The 24,699-nt window shown below is 35.5% G+C and overlaps 2 protein-coding genes and 1 long non-coding RNA gene across 3 annotated transcripts; all 3 read left to right on the plus strand.

Moving 5' to 3' along the window:
- Positions 1-1,682: 1,682 nt before the first annotated feature.
- On the plus strand, positions 1,683-3,182 carry LOC110914763. The gene is made up of 3 exons (XR_002578570.2): positions 1,683-1,795; positions 2,431-2,518; positions 2,991-3,182. It is a non-coding gene; the product is annotated as an uncharacterized LOC110914763 (long non-coding RNA).
- Positions 3,183-7,442: 4,260 nt separating this feature from the next.
- LOC110914762 lies at positions 7,443-10,686 on the plus strand. Its single transcript, XM_022159500.2, has 3 exons — positions 7,443-7,585; positions 8,221-9,284; positions 10,364-10,686. Exons 2-3 carry the CDS (start codon positions 9,206-9,208, stop codon positions 10,684-10,686), a joined length of 402 nt encoding a protein of 133 aa, XP_022015192.1. The 5' UTR covers positions 7,443-7,585; positions 8,221-9,205.
- Positions 10,687-19,536: 8,850 nt separating this feature from the next.
- On the plus strand, positions 19,537-24,699 carry LOC110910524. The gene is made up of 7 exons (XM_022155168.2): positions 19,537-19,667; positions 20,569-20,864; positions 20,949-21,035; positions 21,829-22,612; positions 23,379-23,494; positions 23,783-23,886; positions 24,335-24,699. The coding sequence occupies exons 2-7, from the start codon at positions 20,573-20,575 to the stop codon at positions 24,446-24,448; spliced, it is 1,497 nt and encodes a 498-aa protein (XP_022010860.1). The 5' UTR covers positions 19,537-19,667; positions 20,569-20,572; the 3' UTR covers positions 24,449-24,699.

Below are 24,699 nucleotides of genomic sequence, written 5' to 3' on the forward strand. Positions count from 1 at the left end.
TAGTATTATGTTTTTGTAGTTATGTCCATTTTGGTCATTTTATACATTTTATTAAAAGTTCTAGCTACCCTGTCAAACGTTTAAATATATCTAAAAAGCTACAGCTACCAACTATCAACTACAGCTTCCAGCTACTAATTTACAGCCACCGGCTACTTTTGTCAAACATACCCAATATGCTAATATTAGTATGGGAGGCTTTGCTAACTTGAGCCCCTCTCCCCCCCCCCCCCCCCATTTATGAGTTTATTGTTTTACTGACTTGCATCCATCTTTTTTTGAGTTTAGTTTTTTAATAAACAAAACCGATATCGGCATGAAAAAAACTGTTTTAACTTTTGAAGTTTTTTATCGAAGCGAACACGCGCATATATCCTTTTAGACATATTTTTTAACTTCTTTTTTTGTTTGTTATAATGAGTGCACCAAAACCGACCGAGTTTCTATCGTTTTATTTTACATTTACCTTTGTTATTTACCTTATTGTTTTATCCTTTCTTATTATTTTGAAATTCAGAGCCAAGCTACAACGCAAATAACATTAACACATTCAGATATCATGTTGTTTACTTTTACTTATTTATTCATCAGTTATCATAATGTACGATCAATAGCAAATTCTAATCGCATCCTGACGCAACACGCATGTGACAACTACCCTATTTAACAAGGGCGGATTTAGCATTGTGGCAGGGGTTGCCCGTGCTACCCCTCAACTTTATCTTCGAAGTGCAATGTTTTTTTTCAGTTTCATGTGTTTTATGTATGGGATACCCCTAAACAAATATTAGAATACCCCTTAATGTTCGTGTTGAACTCGATGAAAAAAGAACAATGGTGGAGCTGAAATAAAAGTGGATAGTGAGGTGTAGCGTTCTCTGATTTTTTTTTTTTTTTTATGTTGGCAAGTGATAGAGGTGATGTTTGCAGGAAAGTATGAGGAAGATGAAGATGATTTATAGTATTAAATATTTTTTAGAAGAGTACCCTTCTTTTAATGCCTCGTATTTTATTGGGAAAGCAACTTCTTTTAATAGTTAATTAATATTTCTACAATTTTATCATATATTTTATACCTTACTTTTACATATAGTAATTTAGTTTTAATTATTTTATTAATTAAAAGCCAAGTACTATTTTTCGTAAAATTTAAAATATTACATTTGGAGGTTTCCGTTTATTTGATACGTATATGTGAATTTGATTTTGGATTTGTTTCATATATTACATTTAAATAGTATTTTCCTGATATACCCTTATTTAAATAAATTTAATTAGGACACGTGTATAGCTGTGGTAAGCACGTACATAATGTACGATAAGAAGATTTGTACCATACTCTTTACCTATATATAGTATGGTACAAATCTCCTTATCGTACATTATGTACGCGCTTACCACATGTAACACCCCAAAAACGGGTTTGCTAATTTAGACCCGGTTACTATTAAGAAACGGGTAAGGTACCGTTAATGAGAAAAGTTAACCTGAAAAATGAGGATTAACTAGGAATAATTAACCTAGTTGATTATTGGTCTCGTTAGTAGTAAGCGAAGAGTTGTAGCCTTATTTGATTAAAACGAAACATGAGGGACCAAAGTGGGATAACTTGAAAGTTGTTATGTTAAAAGAAAATAACACACACACACTTTGTGTGTGTTCTGTACGTGATCAGGGGAAGGCTCTAGAGAGCCAAACCCTAGTTCATCATATATCAACCAATTGAAGGATGAATCGAGGCTCAAGTTCAAGAAGGAACATGAATTAACGATTACCCAAGCTAGGGGATCATAAGGTATGTTGAATTTTGATGTTTAATGAAGTTGAGAAATCTTGATGAACATCATAAGTAGTGATTTATGTATGAATTGTTTAGGTTATGGCCAAATTGACAATGTATGCTTGCTTAGGAACGAACCCTAAGTGAAGATTTTGAGTAAATTGTTATAAATTGAGTATTTTGATGATTTACTACACCTAGCTAAGTGGGTTTATGTCTAATTCATAAAAGGGTATGAAATTGATTGTGAAAATGTGTAGTATGTGATGTGTACATGTATATAGATTGAGTATGGTATATAATTTGTATGATGTTTACTTGTATTGATGAATGAAAGTGATAACTAGGAAGAAAAACATGAAATACTTGTACATTATGCTTAGGAAGTAGTGCGCACACCAAGTGTTTGATGAAATGTCTAAAAGACAATAATAAGTGAAATTGTATGCAAGTAATGGGTAAATGGATATAGTTCATGTGAAGATTATCTAGGGATGATGTCGAGTATACTTTATGCTTGTTTAAATGAAATTAATGATGTTGAGTATGCTTTATGTAGGTCGTATGTTAGATGTGAATTTGATATGGTTGTTCATATGTATGAGCAAATATGCTAATAAGAATGTGAATGTAATGATATGAGTGTATAGGAATCATGTCAAGATGGATGGGAGCGTTGAAGGCTAACGGGCTAAGAAGACTCAATCAAGTAAGCGAACGAAAATACGGACGCGCAAGGTAAGTGAACTCCGAACTTACTCTTTAGTTTGGTAATGTATTTATGATATATGTTAATTGTTGAATGCAATGTAAGAAGATATGGATCGATGCTATTACTAAGTTAAGTTTTAATGGAATGGGTTGGAAGTGGTTAAGAAAGAGATTCGATTAGGTTTGGGTAAGAAAAGGAACTTACATAATGAAATTATGCTTGAATGAATAAGATGAGTTATGTGTATTTGAGGACATGTTCATATAAATGGAAGCTAATGTACTAATCGTTTTTCTATTGAGAATTAATGTGAAGTATAGGCATGTTAACAAAGGAAGTGAAGGTTGACTCCACAATCTGATGCGAGTAATCGAATGGATGGATGAAGAGGCTAGTATAAGAAAAAGCATGATATGTTGACGCGCTATTATACTTGTGTTAAGATTTTTGTATTATGTCACCGGTTGCTAATAATGTGTTTGAATGTGGTGACTGCAGGCTATACATGTTTGGATGTTTCATCTAGAAGTGTACGTGGTTGAAGATCGAGTCAAGACACGGATTGTATGTGGGTGTGTACGTAGTCACTTAAATTGAGACATGTATGTTAGTTTTTGGATTAATTTATAAAAAGAGATTAATGTATTTAAATGAAAGAAAGAATATCATGAAGGAAATTTTAGGTATGTAGTTTCCGCTGCGAATCTTAGGTTAAAACGTGTTAGGGCGTTACAAGTTGGTATCAGAGCCTAAGTTTGAGCGAAATCAAGTACAAATGAGTGAGTACTTGAACTCAAACTGGTGTGCTCTTGTGACTAATGACCCGTACAATCCAAGACTCGATCAAGACCGAAAGGTAAGATTTAATATAAGTAAGCATGTGAGAGGTTACTAATAATGATGAATACTTGATGGATAATGAGGATGTTCCGTAGTCGCAGGCTAGTACGAAAGCTAAGGTGTGTGATATGTCAGGAAAATGGACCCCAGGTACACAAATTTTAAAAATTTGCAAGCATTAGTATGTAGCATACCCTTATATACGAGGGTGAAATCCTTGAAGGATTCAAATGGGTGTGTCACGAACTTAAGACCGGTTCCCTGGACATAAGGTGATAATTCTTATGAGGACACGAGACTAGTATGTGGATTGCACGCCTGGCCAGTGTGCAAGAAGCATAGGACGCTCGTGGGATCATAAGGATCATCACATATATGTCCGGACAAATCGGGATTAGGGGTCGTGTGGATTGGAAAGGGGTTCCCCGATTCTTTAAGAATCGGGTCAGACATGAGAAAGAAAGATAAGAATGAAAAAATATGAATAAAGATAAAAATGAAAAGAATGTAAAGTATGAATGAAAGGTTTGAATTCGGGAATAAATTCAAACCGGAATGGAATGAAAGGAAGGAAAGGTTTGAATTCGTGAACGAATTCAAACGTGAATGGAATGGAATGAAAAGAATGGAAGGTATGAATGAAGGTTTGAATCCGTAGATGAATACGGATCAAACTTATGAAGAATGAAAAGAAGAATGAAAGGCTTGAGCCGTAAGCAGTAAACGAATCAAGTATGCGGAAAGGCGAAGTCGGATGGAAGGTAAGTAAAGCTTACGGCATTTAAAGTAGTACAACTACTTATGTATTTGACTAGAAATAAGAGATGTTAGTATTCGAAAAGAGATTTCGAAATAATATGTTCCAACACGAATCGATACGGGTCGGAGTAAGTTAGAACTGGCAGTAAACCATATTTGATGGTAAAAAGGGTAAAATGGTAATTTGGTCATGGAATAATGAAGGTATAATGAGTTTTGAAAGATTTTGTTATGATGTATGCCATGATAAGTAATAAGGGTAAAACGGTAATTTAGTTACATGGATGAATGAAAATAATGTTTAAAGAATACCCTATGGCGTAAGCCATGATGGGTTAAATGTATGGAAGAAAGGTTTAAAGATTATGACCATACGGTGAAAATCCGTAATGAGCCAAATGAGCGAAATGGTAAATCGATACCATTTTATTTAAAATGTAAAAGGTTTGGGGTGTTTAGACCAAATGGGTCAATTAATGATGATATGATCAATTGATGATGATGATTAATGAACGTTTGTTGAATTTTATGCTCACAGGATGAATAGCATATGGAAATTACGTTGCTATTAATCAGCAAGTAAAAATGCAATGTAATTAAACGAGTCACAGCATGATCCAAGCCATGTATGTACGAATAAGATTGTAGTTAAAAAGTGTGACTTTTGGTTAATTATATATTAAGGTCTTTTGTCGTAGAACCAGAGCATTTGTTGACCAAAACACCCTCGAATGACAAAGCGGGTAAACGACCCTTATGGGCTATTTGGAAACAAGTATTATGAACGAGTAAGTCTTTTGAGAAGTGTAAAGGTTAAAGGTAAAAGCTTTTGGGTTTTGCCGTAATAGGAGGGCCCGAGGGGTAAAACTCGGATTATATAGATCACCACGTTAGCTCCACCACAAATGTAGTTGTGGTGGAAAGTCAATTGATAAGAATTGTGAAAAATATGAAGCTAGGAGCGAATAAAGGTGATCCATACTTAAAATAGACTTAAATACCCGTAATGGGTCAAAATAGACATATGATCGAAAACGGGTTTAAGAACGTATATAAACCCGTGATATGAACCTAGTACGATAGACAATATTGAAATTATGGGGTTCATGAGAAATTGGGATCAAACAAACGTGTTTATTTGATAAGTGCATGAACGGGTCGAATAATTCTTAAATGAATATTAAGCCGAAAGCTTGTAAGTTAAGAATTTTCTTAATCCGGACGTGGGATTTTGAGTCCATATGATAGAGGACCAAATTTTGGTCATATAGGAAGAAACGGGAGGTTAAACGGGCAAACGGTTCAAAAGTTATGCGCGTTTAAGTATGCAAGTATGAAGTAATGTATGAAAGATATGCACGTATGAAGTTACATAGTAATGTATGCACGTATGAGGTTATGTATGATTGTACACACGTATGTAGAAGATGTAGGAAAGTATGTATGTATGAAGATGCGTATGTAGGTAAGTACGAATGTATGCATGAGTATATGTGTAAATGTAGAGATGAAGTAATGTATGAACGTATGTGGATATGTATGAAGTAGGCATGAATGTATGTACGTATGCATGAGGAAAGAATTATCGTCCATGAAGGTATGAGGGGTATGTATGAATGTACGCATGTACGTAGAGGTGTAGGAATGTATGCAAGTATGTATATATATATATATATATATGTATGAGTATATGCACGTATGTAAGTATGTATGAATGTATGCAAAAATGTATGAATGTATGTAAGTATGAATGAATGAATGTAAGTACGTATGAAGGTAGGTATAAATGTATACACATATGTAGATATGTGTGAATGAATGTATGTATGTATGCACGTGGGAAAGCATGTGCGTATGTACGATTTAGATACGTTCGAGTATTAATGTTATTAACCGTGTTTCCTTGAGAAAGCAATGTAATGCAGGTATGAGAACATTGGATGCACGAGGAATTGAAGTTGATCTCAGAAAGGGTAAAGTTACGTTATGTTACGAATTGAACCAATTATGAACCTTGTAAGGGTTTTATGAGTATGAGTATGTTATCATATCTAAAGTATTGAAGTGTTATAAACATTGTATGAAAGTTATGGCCATTATTTATATTAAATGCAAAGATCCTTGTGAATTCTCAATTATGTAAGCTTAGGTCTTGCAAGTTATATTATTTGATCCATGAACAGTATAATGCTGATACAAATCAGAAATTTGTGAAGGAGTTATGGGTGAATAAACACCAAGTTAAACAAAAGAATGAAATGAAATAAGATAACCGTTGATGTTAAATATAAAAAGAATGAAGTGACATGCTGTAAGTATGCTCGGACTAGAAGTAAGTACAATGCATACTCCAATATGTAATGACCCGTCACGAACAGGTTAAACGAATGAAAATGATATGTTAGAGAGCGGTCATGCATTGACCTGTCATAAATAGGTCAAACGAACCAAAGTTTTAAAGAAACTAGAAATGGGATTGAATGTGCATAGTACATGTCGGTAGCAAACGTAGTGTGATTTTGAATCTCGAGTTAAGTACGAGAGGTGAGTATGAAGTAGTAGTTATGTTGCAAGTATGTTTTCAGGTGTAGGTAAATAGATGTATGAGTGTACATATATGAACGTACGTACGTATGTATTAAAGGGGATTGAATGTGCACAAAGGAATAAAGCTTGTATGTATTTATGCATGTATGTATACATGTGTGAATGTATTCATGAAGGTATGTATATATGTATGTAGGAACATACGTGTAAATGTAAGTATATGAGTATTACATTTGATTTAAGAAAGTAACGATAAGACGTATAGTTATATATGTTCATGAATGGGACCCTTTTTATAAGGTATGAGTGAATTCTTGCCATGGTGTGTATTGTGAATGAAATGAATGAATAGCCAAGTAGTGATGATCATCACTAAGGAGCTAACAGGAGACAAGAATTTGAAATCCAAAGATATATAAATTTATTTTAGAAGTGTGCTATATAGAAGGACTGGTAGTAACCGGTAAGTAAAGAATTATGGCCCCGTGATATGATCAAGGTTTCGGGGACGAAACCTCTTTTAAGGGGGGTAGACTTGTAACACCACAAAAACGGGTTTGGTAATTTAGACCCGGTTACTATTAAGAAACGGGTAAGGTACCGTTAATGAGAAAAGTTAACCTGAAAAATAAGGATTAACTAGGAATAATTAACCTAGTTGATTATTGGTCTCGTTAGTAGTAAGCGAAGAGTTGTAGCCTTATTTGATTAAAACGAAACATGAGGGACCAAAGTGGGATAACTTGAAAGTTGTTATGTTAAATGAAAATAACACACACACACACACACACACACACACACTCCGTGTGTGTTCTGTACGTGATCAGGGGAAGGCTCTAGAGAGCCAAACCCTAGTTCATCATATATCAACCAATTGAAGGATGAATCGAGGCTCAAATTCAAGAAGGAACATGAATTAACGATCACCCAAGCTAGGGGATCATAAGGTATGTTGAATTTTGATGTTTAATGAAGTTGAGAAATCTTGTTGAACATCACAAGTAGTGATTTATGTATGAATTGTTTAGGTTATGGCCAAATTGACAATGTATGCTTGCTTAGGAATGAACCCTAAGTGAAGATTTTGAGTAAATTGTTATAAATTGAGTATTTTGATGATTTACTACACCTAGCTAAGTGGGTTTATGTCTAATTCATAAAAGGGTATGAAATTGATTGTGAAAATGTGTAGTATGTGATGTGTACATGTATATAGATTGAGTATGGTATATAATTTGTATGATGTTTACTTGTATTGATGAATGAAAGTGATAACTAGGAAGAAAAACATGAAATACTTGTACATTATGCTTAGGAAGTAGTACGCACACCAAGTGTTTGATGAAATGTCTAAAAGACAATAATAAGTGAAATTGTATGCAAGTAATGGGTAAATGGATATAGTTCATGTGAAGATTATCTAGGGATGATGTCGAGTATACTTTGTGCTTGTTTAAATGAAATTAATGATGTTGAGTATGCTTTATGTAGGTCGTATGTTAGATGTGAATTTGATATGGTTGTTCATATGTATGAGCAAATATGCTAATAAGAATGTGAATGTAATGATATGAGTGTATAGGAATCATGTCAAGATGGATGGGAGCGTTGAAGGCTAACGGGCTAAGAAGACTCAATCAAGTAAGCGAACGAAAATACCGACGCGCAAGGTAAGTGAACTCCGAACTTACTCTTTAGTTTGGTAATGTATTTATGATATATGTTAATTGTTGAATGCAATGTAAGAAGATATGGATCGATGCTATTACTAAGTTAAGTTTTAATGGAATGGGTTGGAAGTGGTTAAGAAAGAGATTCGATTAGGTTTGGGTAAGAAAAGGAACTTACATAATGAAATTATGCTTGAATGAATAAGATGAGTTATGTGTATTTGAGGACATGTTCATATAAATGGAAGCTAATGTACTAATCGTTTTTCTATTGAGAATTAATGTGAAGTATAGGCATGTTAACAAAGGAAGTGAAGGTTGACTCCACAATCTGATGCGAGTAATCGAATGGATGGATGAAGAGGCTAGTATAAGAAAAAGCATGATATGTTGACGCGCTATTATACTTGTGTTAAGATTTTTGTATTATGTCACCGGTTGCTAATAATGTGTTTGAATGTGGTGACTGCATGCTATACATGTTTTGATGTTTCATCCAGAAGTGTACGTGGTTGAAGATCGAGTCAAGACACGGATTGTATGTGGGTGTGTACGTAGTCACTTAAATTGAGACATGTATGTTAGTTTTTGGATTAATTTATAAAAAGAGATTAATGTATTTAAATGAAAGAAAGAATATCATGAAGGAAATTTTAGGTATGTAGTTTCCGTTGCGAATCTTAGGTTAATACGTGTTAGGGCGTTACAAGTTGGTATCAGAGCCTAGGTTTGAGCGAAATGAAGTACAAATGAGTGAGTACTTGAACTCAAACCTGTGTGCTCTTGTGACTAATGACCCGTACAATCCAAGACTCGATCAAGACCGAAAGGTAAGATTTAATATAAGTAAGCATGTGAGAGGTTACTAATAATGATGAATATTGAAAGGTGAGCTTGATGGATAATGAGGATGTTCCGCAGTCGCAGGCTAGTACGAAAGCTAAGGTGTGTGATATGTCCGGAAAATGGACCCCAGGTACACAAATTTTAAAAATTTGCAAGCATTAGTATGTAGCATACCCTTATATACGAGGGTGAAATCCTTGAAGGATTCAAATGGGTGTGTCACGAACTTAAGACCGGTTCCCTAGACATAAGGTGATAATTCTTATGAGGACACGAGACTAGTATGTGGATTGCACGCCTGGCCAGTGTGCAAGAAGCATAGGACGCTCGTGGGATCATAAGGATCATCACATATATGTCCGGACAAATCGGGATTAGGGGTCGTGTGGATTGGAAAGGGGTTCCCCGATTCTTTAAGAATCGGGTAAGACATGAAGGAAATTTTAGGTATGTAGTTTCCGCTACGAATCTTAGGTTAAAACGTGTTAGGGCGTTACACCACAGCCATATACGTGTCCTAATTAAATTTAATTAAATAAGGGTATATCAGACATTCTATTCGAACATCTGAGGGCTAATTAGGGAATTCCGTCAACTAGGAAGCAGATATGTAGTACGTTTAATTATGTATCAATTCGATTTGTATCAATTCGTTTTGTAGGGTTTTTATTTGATTCCTGACCTAACCACGATTTCCGAAAATGCTGGATTAATCATTTAGGATTCGTCAATAGGTTTATTAGATTGAGTTCTGGGTTTTTCTTTTATTTGAAGCTTTTTTCATTTTATTAGATTGTATTGAGGGTTGAAGATAGTTGTTTCTGGTTTTACTTGTTTGGGTTTACCATATCGCATGTGTTTTTTGATGTATCGCATGTGGTGTTTTAACATAGTCTAGGTAGTTAAGAATGGATCTTTTGTATAATTTCGCATGTTTTAAATTAGACATTTCGCACACAATGAAGTTTCATATTTAATTTCGCATGTTTAAGTTTGAGATTTCGCAAACCTGGAAGTATTTATCAAATATAGCTATTTATTTCGCAGGCTTTAATAATAATTATTTTTATTTTCGCACAGTGTGTTTCATAATTCAGTTCAATAATTGAAATCAAATAATTCAGTTCAATAATTCATATCAATAATTTTTCTTTTATTATATATTTTATATTTTTATCACTATTTCAAACATCCGATTAAAAATGACAGATCTACCCACATCCTCTTCTTCTGAACCAAGTATCAAGCAGGCTTTGAGGCAAAGGATTCAGCAACAAATTCAAGAGGATCGTTCATGTCAAGAGATGTTGGAGGCCAACATTTCTCGTGTAACAGAAAACATGAAGAGAAGACAAGAAATTCTGAATTTGCTATCTCAGATGCAACTGAGTAGTCTTAAAGAAATTGTTGTTATGTTTATGGTGGATTTGGGTGAGAGGGATGAGAAACAGTTGAAAGAGTTGGCCGATGCAATAACTGTCTTAAGATGCTCGATGAAGATGAAAATGGAGTTTCTTTCATCTTTTGAATGAACTTTTGTTTATTTTGTTGCATGTTTCAATAAATTCGCATGTTGTGTTACGGAATGTACTTGTTTTTCGCATGTTTTATAGTCACCTAATTATTGCATATTTTAATAATTCAATGTCAAACATGCGATATTAAACATAACATATGCGAAATAAAAAACACAAATGCGAAATTAAGAACACTAATATATGCGAAATTAAAAACACTAACAAGTTTAAATATTTAACATAAATCCATCATCAAACAAGTTTACTTTGGCTTTCCAAAATATATACTCATCCTATCTGGGATTATCTTATCCAAATCTTTCATATACCTTTCTTTGTCTGGCCTTTTATCGAAAGCATTTGCCTTTTTAATTATTTGCTGACGATGTATATCGTGTTCGGATAGAATGATTTTACTGAGATATCTGTGCCTTAGGAGATGAAGTTGTGAATTCTGTCTGTTGTTTACTTCATCTTCTTTCACAAACCCAGACACCCACGGTATTGTGTCTCCTTTGTATGTTTCCATGTGACGCATTGTAAACACTCCACAATCTACGCCGTTATTCTTCGTCCTGCAATCTATCTCTTTTCTTTCTATAACTGAGGTTGCAAGTACTTCTATAGCCGGTGTTGGTTTTAAAGCCTTTTGTAGGTGTAAAACCAATACCCTTCTCTGTAACATAGCAACATTGTGTTAGTATCTTTTACATAAAATATAACATGTATATGAAAAATTTTTGTATTACCAGTGTGTCTGGAAGCCCCTTGTATCTATCCTTGAACTCTTGTTTAGCTGCTGAATTGTCAATCAGCTCAATTTTGCCGGATTTCAAGTTGAAGCACAAGACATAGAAGTGGTCACCTTGAAGTACCAGAATAAACACCAGGTCAACCGAATCAAGTTTTTTTTACCTCATATCTCAGTAATATGTCTTCAAAATTTGAGGCAAATATGTTTAGTCGTTGGTTGTCTGTGTATTTCTCCTCGTCGTAAAAGATATCCGCCTGTATGTTCAAGTCCCAATCGAATAATCAAACACAAGAACAAGAACGAATGGAATAACTCTCCAAGAACTTTTATTATAACCAAGAAAATATAACTCAAAAAACTTGATTACAATAACTCATAAACATAACTCGGTTTTTCTTCTCTTGACTCTTAATAATGTCTACCCTACCTTAGTTTATATAGGCTACCCCTAACTTGGTGACCAAGACATTACCATATAACCTTAACTTGGTGACCAAGACATTACCAAATATAATTATAATGTAATTAGGAAACTTAACCAATTATGACCAACTTGTCAACATTGATCCCTCAAGTTCACCAACTTGTGACTTGAACTCCTTTGTCACCCTTTTCACATCACCTACTTGTGATGAGTCGGGAATTACCGCCAACAATCACCCCCTTAATTTCCGACTCGAAATAGGTAGGCTCCAACATGTCTTCTTTGTCTTGATTTTCATAGAACTCATCTTGATCTCTAGTTGTGTTTTTTGGCTCCTTCCTAGCTCGAACATTCTTGCGACCTTGTACTCGACTAGTCCTTTCTCTATGACTCGTCCTTTGATCATAAGAACTCGCACCACCATTGACTCGGCTGCGATCTTGAGCAAACACCCGCTTTCTTGGATCATTAAATGTATCTCCTTGGGTTTGAATCTCTTGCTTAACCTTTTCTTTGAATTCTTGAACATTTTTCTTTGGATTTTGAATTTTGGGTTTCTTCATTAAACTTGGATCTTTGAGAAGATTCCGACTCGTACTTGCCGTGTCATCTTTCAGTTCAACTCTCTGTAGATCCCTACCCGCAAAATTCTTTATTCCAATCATGTTAGCTTGTGTACCGGGACTTGCTATCTTGAGGTTAATCTTGTACAAACGGTTCTTGGTCCTTGTCACCTTCATCATAAGTTTTCCTGTATCATCATGAATGGTTAACAAATCGCGTTTCATGTGAATGTCGCATCCACCTTCCGTTGCTTGACCAAGACTTATGACATTGCTTTGTAAACTCGGTATGTAGTAAACATCGGTTAACAGGCGCTTCTCCCCCGTTTTCCCTTCAAGTAATACCGATCCCTTTCCCCGTATGTCAATACAAGATCCATCTCCAAACTTCACTTTTCCCGTGACACGTTCATTTAGTTCAAAGAAATAAGCTCGATTACCCGTCATGTGATTCGATGCTCCGTTGTCGAGATACCAAGTGTCTTTCTCCATTGGCTCAGTCTCGAAACGCTTTGGATTCACCCATTCTTCATTTAGAAAAACCGTCTCTTGATCACATCTCATCATGAATAATAATGGATCAAAATAATCGTTTTTAGCTAAGTTAGCTTCATCTTGTTTCTTTATACGATCCGGACATCCTGACGCAAAGTGACCAAATTTATCACAACGGTAACACTGAACATGTGATCTATCTTTCCTTCCTTTTTGGCGATCATTGGTTCTTCTTTGCCCCGTTTGCTTTGACCCATGATCTTGACCGTGTCGGCTTTGACTTCCATCTTGGTCCTCATCATCCCAGTCTTGACGTCTACCTCGGTAACTTGAACCGCCTCGCCCACGCCCTCGCGTATTTTCATAGCATTTGGATTTCGAGGATGATTCACCATTGGCAAACATTAGATTACCTTGATTTTCTGCTAAAGACTCGATACCCTTAATCCTGTCTTCGAACGTCTTCAGTCTACCGATCGCTTCCTGAAACGTCATAGTCTTTAAATCTGCGAATTGTTCAATTGAAGCTACAATTGGAACATACTTTGCTGGAACAGAGCCTAATAACTTTCTGGTAAGCTTTCTGTTTTCATAGGTGGTTCCCAAACTGGCCGCCTTGGTAACCAACTGACTTATCCTGCTCGCGAAAGAATCAACTGTCTCTGTTTCTTTCATCTTCAAGGATTCGAACTCATTTTCCAGTTGCTCAAGCTTTGCCTCTCGAACCCGTTCAACCCCAACATATCGTGTCTTCAATGTTTCCCAGATTTCCTTTGCAGTCTGAAACTGAGCTACCTGAAACACGAGCTCTTCGGGTATTGCTTGAAGTAGAAGTGCAACTGCCATGTCATCCTTTTTGGCATCTACCTCCTTTTCGCCTGGTTCTAAAGCTTGCTGTATTCCATGAACCTTGAATACTGCCTTGATACGAATCGCCCAGATGTTGTAATTTGTTTCGGTTAACATTGGACATTGTAAAGTTGTGGTACTCTGGTCCTTAACCACAACCGGTGGTGGTCTATCCCCATTCGTCATTGATTTCTGAACAACTTTTCAGAAACGAACGCGTTTGCTCACAGAAACCCGGTCACGAATACCTCTCGAAAACCGAATAAAAATTAAACCTTGAATTGAACCACTTGTCCAACCCAAACAACGTTTAATGGTTAAACTCCAATTTAGTTTGAACCAATAAAAAATAATAATAATTAACACCTTGTTATTATTTTTTTTGTTTAACGTTGAACCTTTTGAACCAATAAATCAACCTCCTGTTGACTTTTGTGTTTTTTTTTCTAAATAGGAGCTCTAAAGGATTTTTGATAATAGAAACCAAAACTGTCGCTTTTGTGTTATTGCTTCAATGTTTAATAGCCACCGCAAAAGATAAGAATCATAGATTTCCACCGATAACATGGACTACTCCGATCAAAAGTCTTCTTAGTCCCGATTGCCGTCGTCCAACGTTTTAAATACCACCGCTGATTGCAAGTCGGAACCCAAGTTGTCGCTGCTTCTGGGATTACGTGTCGCTTCCGCTATACAAGTTTATCGCCGCTGATCCTCCTGATCGGCTGTGTCGACAAGCTTGTCTCCTCCGGTTACAACTTCGTTACTCTATTTGATATCAACGATTGAACTTGGCTCTGATACCAATTCAAGTCCCAATCGAATAATCAAACACAAGAACAAGAACGAATGGAATAACTCTCCAAGAACTTTTATTATAACCAAGAAAATATAACTAAAAAAACTTGATTACAATAACTCATAAACATAACTCGGTTTTTCTTCTCTTGACTCTTAATAATGTCTACCTTACCTTAGTTTATATAGGCTACCCCTAACTTGGTGACCAAGACATTACCATATAACCTTAACTTGGTGACCAAGACATTACCAAATATAATTATAATGTAATTAGGAAACTTAACCAATTATGACCAACTTGTCAACATTGATCCCTCAAGTTCACCGACTTGTGACTTGAACTCCTTTGTCACCCTTTTCACATCACCTACTTGTGATGAGTCGGGAATTACCGCCAACATATGTTATGTAATTAGAATCAAAGTTACGCAAACAATGGATTTTTTTTACATGCGAATTGTATATATACCACATGCGAAATTACAACAGTATGAGAAACGTTGTTTAACAGGAAAACTTTCTTTTATACTACATGCGATTTAGATATAATTAGCGTGCGAAATCATTGAATATGCATTTACTGTTATAATTTCAAATGCCAAAATGTATATGAAAACATACCATCATTGTGCTAAACAAGAAGAGTCTGTATGGTGATGATTTTCTATCTCTCTTCTTTTCTTCAAGGTTTAGAACATCCACAAATGCATCTATTCCGTTTGATGCTATGTATTGACCCCTGTAGAAGCTTTCAAATATAGCTTTGAATGTGGCAACCTCGGTTTTTGATCGGTAAAATTCTTCTCTGCCAGCCAAAAAATAAATAATTAATATTTTGTTGTGTGTATATATTTTAGATGTTTGTTAGTTGATATAACATTTTTACTTACTCTATGCCTGCAAACGTTGCAAATGTATATCGGATCACATTCAATTCTTGAGTCAATAGTGCTTCGTGCATGTTTACCACTCTGTTGCAGTAAGGGGAACAAAATTTGTCTCCAAGCTCCGCACATCTTTTCTCAGCTCGAATTTTTGCTTGTTCTATTGTCTGATAAAGCAGTTCATTTAACCCTTTTGGTAGAACTTGTTTTGGCTTTGAGTTTTTTTTGCCCCTAGCTGGTTTTTTTCCTTTATTTTCTTTCAGGCTGGGTCCCAGGCTCAAAAGCAACTCTACTGACTACAATTCCTCAGCCGTTACCTGAGGGCATTCAACTTCCGGTTCCTTCTCAACTTCGATTCCCGAATCTGGTTGTTGAGGGTCTTTTTGTGTAGTTTCTCCTAAAGAAACTGCTTCCACTTCCTGCACTTTTTCTTGAACTTTTTGTTGAATGTTTTGTGTAGATTCTGCCAAGTTCACTGTTTCTTCGATAACAGTTTCGTTTTCACCACTTTCTGCAGACTAGAGTAAGTTAAGAAATACAATATTTTGTGCTTTTTAATTTTTTTCCTAATATAAAGTGTTTTTTTCACCTTTGGCAGGTGGTTTGTAAGCGTATACACCCGGTTCCACAGTTTGAATGTTTGCAATAAGGGTGTCTGTTACTCCTTCATCATCTTTATTTGTCAGTGCTTCATCATCTGGCTGCAGTACACCTATAGATACAAAGTATTTAATTTTAATACATTACAATCAAAATCGCAGGGGTATACATTACATCGCATGCAAAATCAAATTTGAAGTTTTTTGGCAGAAATCGCATGTGTTTTTTAGGTTTCGCATGTGAATAAAAGAATAGTGATTTTTTTACATAATTTCGCATTTGTTAATATTGAGTTCGCATGTTTTACCTTCTGATGCCATTTGTACCAAAACAGTGGAGATTACTTTTTGAGCCTCTTCATCCTGTCCACCTTCTTCGTTTGTAGTAACTTCATGGTGAACTTCAGAAGCTGGATTTTCATGCTCTTCATGGATATGAGGGGGTGAAGTTTCATGCTCTTGAACCGAATCATGTGGCACACAAATGGGATTATTCCGAAGCATCTCATTCCACTGCTTATAGGCCGCCATAATTTCCGGATCCCAAAAACACATAGTTTTTGCTTCTGAAACTAAGTTGTTCATCACTTGAACATCTTGAACCATTTTAAGGTATTTTTTGACATTTGCTTTCATTTTTTTCAAGAGATTCTGTAATATTTTTCGGGTTAGATACTATCAATCCAGAAGTTAAATATAATGGATTAAGTGAAATTAATATTTTTTGCGCTTACCTTTTTGTTGGTTCTCGAAGCCTCCAGTTCTCGTTCGTGGTCTGTGTCGTAGAATACCGATGGTGAAAGTTGAACAGGAGTGTTGCAATAATCCATCATTTTCTGTGTCTGTGTTCCAACTCCAAACTCAAGGTTCAACTGAGACATTTCATGGATTTCAAAACTGAAATCCATGAAATCATCAATGTTCTCGTTATCTTTTGGCTCTTCCCCGGATTCTACGTTTTGTACTGCACGCGCAGTCCTTCTTTTGTAGCTTATTGTGGTGTCAACCGGCGGTCGTAGTGTATACTCATCCGTTGAACGCTCTTTTTTTCTTCATTTTCTTCTTCTTTTTCTTCTTCAGTTTCTTCTTCTTCTTCACTCTCACTTGATGCCCAAACAGGCCCGTCATCTGAAATATGCTCTTCGACTTTATCAATATCCGAAGATGTGATATAACGAATAATTGGTATTTCCACGACTTTCTCAAACAGTTTAAGCTTCTTGTTGTATTCATGCGTGTATAGAAGCTGTATAAATCGCAAGATCATTTAATTATTTGACAAAACAAACTAGTATTTTAAATATGTTTATGAAATGTACTAATGCATACCGTAAGAAAGGCAACAGGTCCCACAAACTGTATTTTATAGTTTTTCCAGCCTGCTCGTGTACGACGCAAAGTTCAAGTAGATATGTGCACCAATCTAGATTCTGTATTTCCTTAACAGCTTCTACTCCAAGCAAACATCTATCATTTGCAGTTGTTGCCTTTGTAATCTCCGCAAAGAACGTCATCCAGTACACAAGGAAATTTAATCTAAACAGGCTCCCCCCATCTCTTTGATTTTCTATTGTATCTGCAATTAAGCCATGGGTAATTCTCCTGTTTTCCCCCCACTGGCTGATGAATGTATCCCTGACAGCGTTTCCCGGTTCTTGACTTTTTTCAATTTTCTCCTGCTTTTTGACTTTTCTCTTATCGGCTATTATTTCAACCTTCTTTGGCCCCTTTGGTATTCCAAATACCTCGTAAACTGTGTCCAATGTTATTTTTATTTGGTGTTTTCCTATGTTTAGCGTATCGAACTTCTCGTCAAAGTTTCTGGCTAGCCAATATGCCAATCGTGTCGAAATATGGTTGATATTGATATCTAGAATAGCTCCAAATCCCATATCCCTCACCTCATCAATCTGTTTTTTTGAAAATTTTCTCACAGTATCCATATATGAGTTGGGTTGGCATCTCAGCAGTATTGCTTCGTTGCTGTATTTGAAGAATTCCCTATGTTCTTGTTCTGTTTTACGTGGTTTAACCTTTTTTGAATGTTTTTTTTGTCTGTATCTTTGATTTCCTCTCATCTTTTTTCTTTTTTGGGGGTGGCTTAACAAAGTCATCCTCTTTAGAACTTTCTTCAACTATCCTTCTCTTTCTATTCTTGTTAATTTTTATCAGAGTTGATATTGGGCCTTCAAAGTCATCATCAGATTCTATTTCTACAAAATCGCATGCTATAGTAAAAAACACTTACAAAATCGCATTTATCAGTTAATCATGTACACTAGTCATTAAGTGATAAAATCGCACGAATTAGTTATCAATTCGCATGTGTTTAGGTATCAATTCGCATGAATGAGTTATCAATTCGCATGTGTTAGTTAAGCATTACCAAAACTAGTCAATCTTTATAAATCGCATGCTTTAAGGATCTAAAAATATAAAATCGCATGTATAATTTCAATCATAACAACTAAAACTAACTTATCATATGAAATCGCATGTGCCTTTTTATCAATTCGCATGTCCAATCTAACCTAAAACAAAAAACGTTCAACAAATAATATTTTATCATATGAAATCGCAAATGTCATACAAAACCCTCCCAAAACCCTATATGATATCGCACATCTATCAGGTATCATTAAGAAATCCGCATAATAATGCAAAACCTAATAAATAACCATACCAGTCATAAACCCTAGCAAAATTGTAGTTGTGAACAATATGTAATCTTATAAAACTATATGTTTCAGTTAAAAGGTTAATAAACAAACAAAATCGCATTTGACTTTAAAGCCCATCTGTATTCCACTATAAAATCGCAAATGTCAATCGATACCTGGATTCATCTTCTTCGCTTGTGGTCTGTCGTTGTTTGATTTGCTTCGTTTCTCAATATTCATGAATCCTAGTTGAAATCGCAACGGAGAGTAGCAGGGAACTTTTGGAGAAGGAGAATTCAATGTTGATTTTGGGTTTACGGTATGACTGTGAGTTATTATGTGCTGATCATCAGGGGTTTTGATCTCGCAATGGACGATTTTAACCTTGGCGGTTTCTTTTATTATTTTTAATTTAATTTATTTAATAGTTAAACACGCGCTTTAAATGAGATGATCTGACGGTTGTGGTTGTAACGTACATAATGTACGATTAGTGTATTTGTATGTTAACCGACCTCTATATATATATATATATATTTAGGGGAGGGGAGGGGGTGGACATTTTTTCTTGTCTCACCCCTCTCCACCACCTCTCACACGACTTCTTAGAGATTCTTATTAGACTCAATTCTGATTATTATCGTAATTTTTTAATTTACACTCTATGAATGTCGACTCTGATTATTATCGCCACTGCTATTTAACATATCTTATCTAAGCATGTTGAGCTAAGGAGTATCTAGAGGGAATCATGTTGTAAAAGCAAATTCCACAGAGAAGCTTCCACGTGGCAGAACTCCCACCACAATGGAGAAAGCAGCTGAGTGTACAACTATGAGTTGAAAAGACCGTACCCTTGTTATTATATTTCTTTCTCTCTCTCCCTCCCTCTATAGAACTCCATATTTGCATTCCTTTTTTGGTAAAACAAATTAAATATTGGAAGACTGGATCAAATCCATTTTTGGTAATCACTTTCATTTTTTTATATTTTATGTTTGTAGTTTGTATACTCTACCGGAATTTTGTTTATGCTCAGTTAGTTATTTGTTTTATTAAATCTTGAATCATGAGATTTTGTGTTGGTTTTTCTTCATCTATAATTCCCATCTGTATCTATCTGTGGAAGTTTTGATTAGTTTTTTAAGGATGTGACAATTTGGATATTAGTTGCTTGATTTGATTGCATCCAGACTAGGGATGAACGTGGTACTGGTACCGAAAATACCGATACCAAAATTCACCAAAATTGGGTACCGATACCGGTACCGAAATATCCGGTACGGTACCGGTACCGGTATTTGAAGGTAAAATTCGGTATTTTACCGGTACCGGTACCAGTACCAAATGCTCATTCCAGACCTAATTATTTAATAATTTAAAGTTGATGTGATTGTTTTTATGTCAGTAATTTGTTAATTTTTATGGAATTAAGTATAGTTGTTTTGTTAGTCTAGATTTCAGTTGTAGAAATTGATTATGTTTTAGTTGGAAAATTTGGTGAAAGATTACTAAGTGGAAAATGTATTTTTCACTAACTTTGGATGTATATAGTTTTATATAATTGTTGCTCATATATTTATTATTTACTGAGTTTGTGTTCGGTTACATGAGAGCTTTGCAATGAACCAAACCGTGTCCAAAAAGGAGCTCAGATGAATGAGATATCGATGTTCAAAGTTGTGTGTTTGACAGTGTTTTATTTTTATTATTTTACGAACGATTCTGTTAGATTTTTTAGTCAAAGATTTCCTACAAATTAAGGTTTTCTGTTGTGTTTTCTATGATTTTATATTGTGTTTGGTGGGTGAGTGTTTGATCTAAGAGAAGCTGACTTTGTATTCGTTTACGATTTGTATCAAACATAGGATAATGGAGAAGATGAAAGACAATGAAATCGATTTAAGGCTTGCTCTTGGCGTTACACACCAACCCGTTGAGACGTTTACCGACAGAGATGCAGGTGCAAATGCAAACTCGAGGTCAAGAACAGATGCCATTTTGGGACACCGTCCCTTACCCGAGTTAGTTTGGTCTACACAGAACGGTTTAACCATCAAGTGCGGTGGCTGCACCAGCTGTGTTGCTGGCAAGACGCCTTGTGCTTTGAGTGACGAAAAATGTATGTTTGAGGAGTCGGTTAAATCCGCAGCTGGCCCAACAGGTACATAATCTTTTAATCTCATTTGACCAAGATTTTGAGGTCAAATTTACTATTTTTCGACTTACAAATTGATATGAATAACAGTTGAAAATGACGGTGAAGTGAAGTTTGTGCATAATAAGGGCAAAGGAAAGGAGTGTATGAGCATTCCAGGGACTGGAACCAGTGAAGGTGCAATAACTTTATACTTTTCATACTTTATTTGTTTCGCGTTACGTTTTATCTTATCAAAAGTTTTACGTGTGTCACGATTATCAGTTTCTAGTGTTCGGATACCCTACTTCTGTTTAACGGTTACCTGATTATATAAGGTTTAAATTATCAGACCGGACTCGACACAATCATAAGTGACTATTACCATTCAAGCATATCCATGTTTTATTACATCTTTTTATAATACTTTTAAAAAGCATTGCAATCTGGTCTTTTGTAGAAGTGCTAAACGGGCCGTGTTTGTGGGTTGGCGGGTCAAACTTGATTTAAACCCGAAAGTTGTGTCCAGCACGTGAAGCTGAACAATGGGTTAACACGAACACGACCCATTTAACCCAAAGTTTCTTTATTCTTAAATCTTGTGTATTAGTATTCTAAAATTAGAAATTTACAACATGAATACAAATATACATAAAACGATTACGCTTAGAATTATAAAAGTTGACGTCAATCTATGTTTTAATTTTTAAAATTTCACATAAAAATATTCAACCATTCTTAAGTTATGACATAAAGTTTATGTCATAAACACACATTTAAAAACAACTTTACAGATAAACGGGTCAACCCAAACCCAACCTGTTTAGCCAAACGTGTTTGTCGGTTCAACCCAAAACTAAACGTACTCATTTAGACTAAACCCGAACATGTGAATTTATATTTAAGTTCGTGTCGTGTCATAATATCATGCCCTTAGTCGAAGATCTGCTGATTTTGCCACTATTATTAGCTAATGATCCTGAAATATCAGGAAATAATGGATTAACGCAAGACAATAGAGAACCCGCGAGCGGTGGGCCCCATTTTCTTGAAAAGGTTGAAGAAACAGCTGAAAACGATGTGAATGCTAAACAAACAGGTGGAGATTCATCAGGGGAGAGCATGGAAAGCTGCAACAGTGCGTCGAAAAAGGTTAAGCGAAGGGGTTTCGAAAACCAGTTGATCAGTACTAGTAAACGACTCAAGAAACAAAGTCAAGAATGCGGTATGGTCAAAAAACAAGACAGTTCTTTCATGAACTGGATTTCAAACATGGTCAAACCTTGTCAACAAGAAAAGGTTCCTCATCCGGTCGAGGATCACAAAGCGTTAAACAAAGTTGTCAGCAAAATATTCGGATTTCAGTCTGTTTTTCAGTCGCTGTATTCGCCACGAGTTGAAGAAACAACAGCACATATAGAAAGCTCTAAGGAAATAATCTTGTTTAACAACCCAAAAGCGTTATCAAAACGACCGTTAACTTCGTTAACTTCAAATAACAACTCGGACGTCAAACCAACTGCTTCTGCTTCTACACCGATGGCAGTGACGACTTGTTTCTTTTGTGGGAAAACAGGCCACGAAACACGCGATTGTTTACACATAAATGAAAATAAAAACGCGTTCCTCAAGAAGAAGGTGAAGGTATCGAACGTAAACCAAACGGTTTCAACCTCTGGAAACATGTTGTTGAATCAAGACAAGATCCTTAGAATACCGAAAGAAATGTTTGACACCATAAGGAGGCTTAGATTGTCTCGAACTGACATCCTCAAGTAAGACTTCGCGCTACAGTTTTTAATCGTAATATTATAAACATCATACGTTAAATAGTTTTCACAAGTGAACTTAGTGGTTGATTTCAACCAATGTTTTAAAAACCGGTTTTTAAATCAAACCGGATTAAGCTAAAAAATGGTTCAACCGGTTGAACCAGGTTGTACCGAGCGGTTCAACCGGTTGACTAGGTAACTCTATAATTTCATAAATTGCAACATCAACTCAAAAGTTTATCCAAAAATACATGATTACATATTCGAAGATGATCCAAAAGTAAATCCATAATAAAAAATAATTCAAAAGATAATCGAAAATCATTCAATTTTCCAACAAACTCTTTTAAATGAAAGTGTACGATATAGGTAAGCCATTTGAGTGTTGAATACATCAAGTTCACGATCGTATAAAAGATGAAATTCACTATTATCGTCATCCTCGTCAACTAGAGGATAACTATTTTCGTTTCATACAACATTAAATAAGAACTTTTAGTTACGAATAATCATAATATATAAAAATTACATAAGATAAGTAACATATATAATAAAAATAAGTAGCAACCCAAACTAAAATAACACTGGGCCGGTACCAGTATTACGTTTCAAACCGGTACACTGGATTTTACCGCCGGTACAAACCTTATGCCATTTCACTTATTTACCGGGGTGTTTCGTACCGGATTTACATCTGGAAACAGTAATACCGGTATAATCGGCCGGTATTTACCGGTTTTTAAAACATTGATTTCAACGATGTAATCAGATGGATGAATTCGCGCTCAGCAGTCGCAAATTTGGAGGGATATTTCTTACGATTGCGGCTTTCAAAATGGGAAAAGGGAGTAGGGGGAGCAGGGTATTATGTTGCTTGCATAACTGGTATGATCCCATGCTCTAATATAGTATGAAAGTTTTGACTTTTCAAAGTCAACCAGTTTTCAGCTTCTAAAATGATATGAATCTGGTTTTTTTTTTTTTTTAATATTTAACACAAGATTAAATTACCAAGAAAGTAGTTGGATTCAATGTTGTTGATTGTAGACATTTGCATATCAGTTTTTTATTTGAAAAGCTGATAGGTTGACCTTAAAAGTCAAAGTATCTTTCCCTATGTATATTATTGTGGCTTAGAATCCTAACAGTAAGTATTTGACAATAATGTTGAAGATGAAAACCCCTCAAAAGGGTTCAAGCAGCCTATACGGGTCAACATTGGTGGCGTGCAATGCTTGGTTGAATGCCGATACATCTCGAACTGTGATTTTCTTGAGGTAAAGTTATCATTTTGGTAACTTTAGTTAAGATTAAGGATTAATTTTGAGTAAAATGTCATTTTCGTCCTTGAGGTTCAGTCATTTTTGCGACTTTCGTCCAAATGTTTTGTTTTTTCGCATCTGGATCCAACAGGTTCGAAATCTTGCCATTTCGGTCCCCGAGGTTTGGCAATTTATTGCGACTTTCGTCCCTCGAGGTTTGGTCTTCAGGGACGAAAATTCCAAGATTTCAAACCTTTTGGATCCAGATGCAAAAAAATCAACCTTTGGACTAAAGTCGCAAAAATGACCAAGCCTCAAGGACGAAAGTGGCATTTTACTCATTATTTTTATTATATCTACTATTTCTAAAGTATCTAGAGCATCAATAATCTTTGTTTGAACAACATAGGACCTACACTCCTGGTTCATATGATGTGATATATATATATTTTTTTTTTTACAGGATGAACTCATAGCTTGGTGGCGGACAACGTTGAAAAGTGGGCGGCCTCTAATGGAAGAGGACTTGACCTCCAAGTTGGAGGAGAAGAAGAAACTGGGGCTTAGTTTTGCATGAAACCAAGTGTAGACAATTTTGAAGCAATCACTATCAGCCAAGATTTATGTATGTGTGTATGTAAGCTATCTAAAAGCAAGTAGAGTGAGTTTCTCAGCTAAAGGTCTTGTTTAAAGTTTAAACATTTACCTATATGTATGTATGTATGTTTGTAAGTGTACATTGTTGTTCAATAGGAGGGGTTAACTGTATGGATATATTCTTGATAACTAGTTTTTTTGGCGTCGCGCGTTGCGGCGAAATCGAGCAAA

This window comes from Helianthus annuus, chromosome 15 (genome assembly GCF_002127325.2).
Source record: "Helianthus annuus cultivar XRQ/B chromosome 15, HanXRQr2.0-SUNRISE, whole genome shotgun sequence".
Classification (NCBI taxonomy): domain Eukaryota; kingdom Viridiplantae; phylum Streptophyta; class Magnoliopsida; order Asterales; family Asteraceae; genus Helianthus; species Helianthus annuus.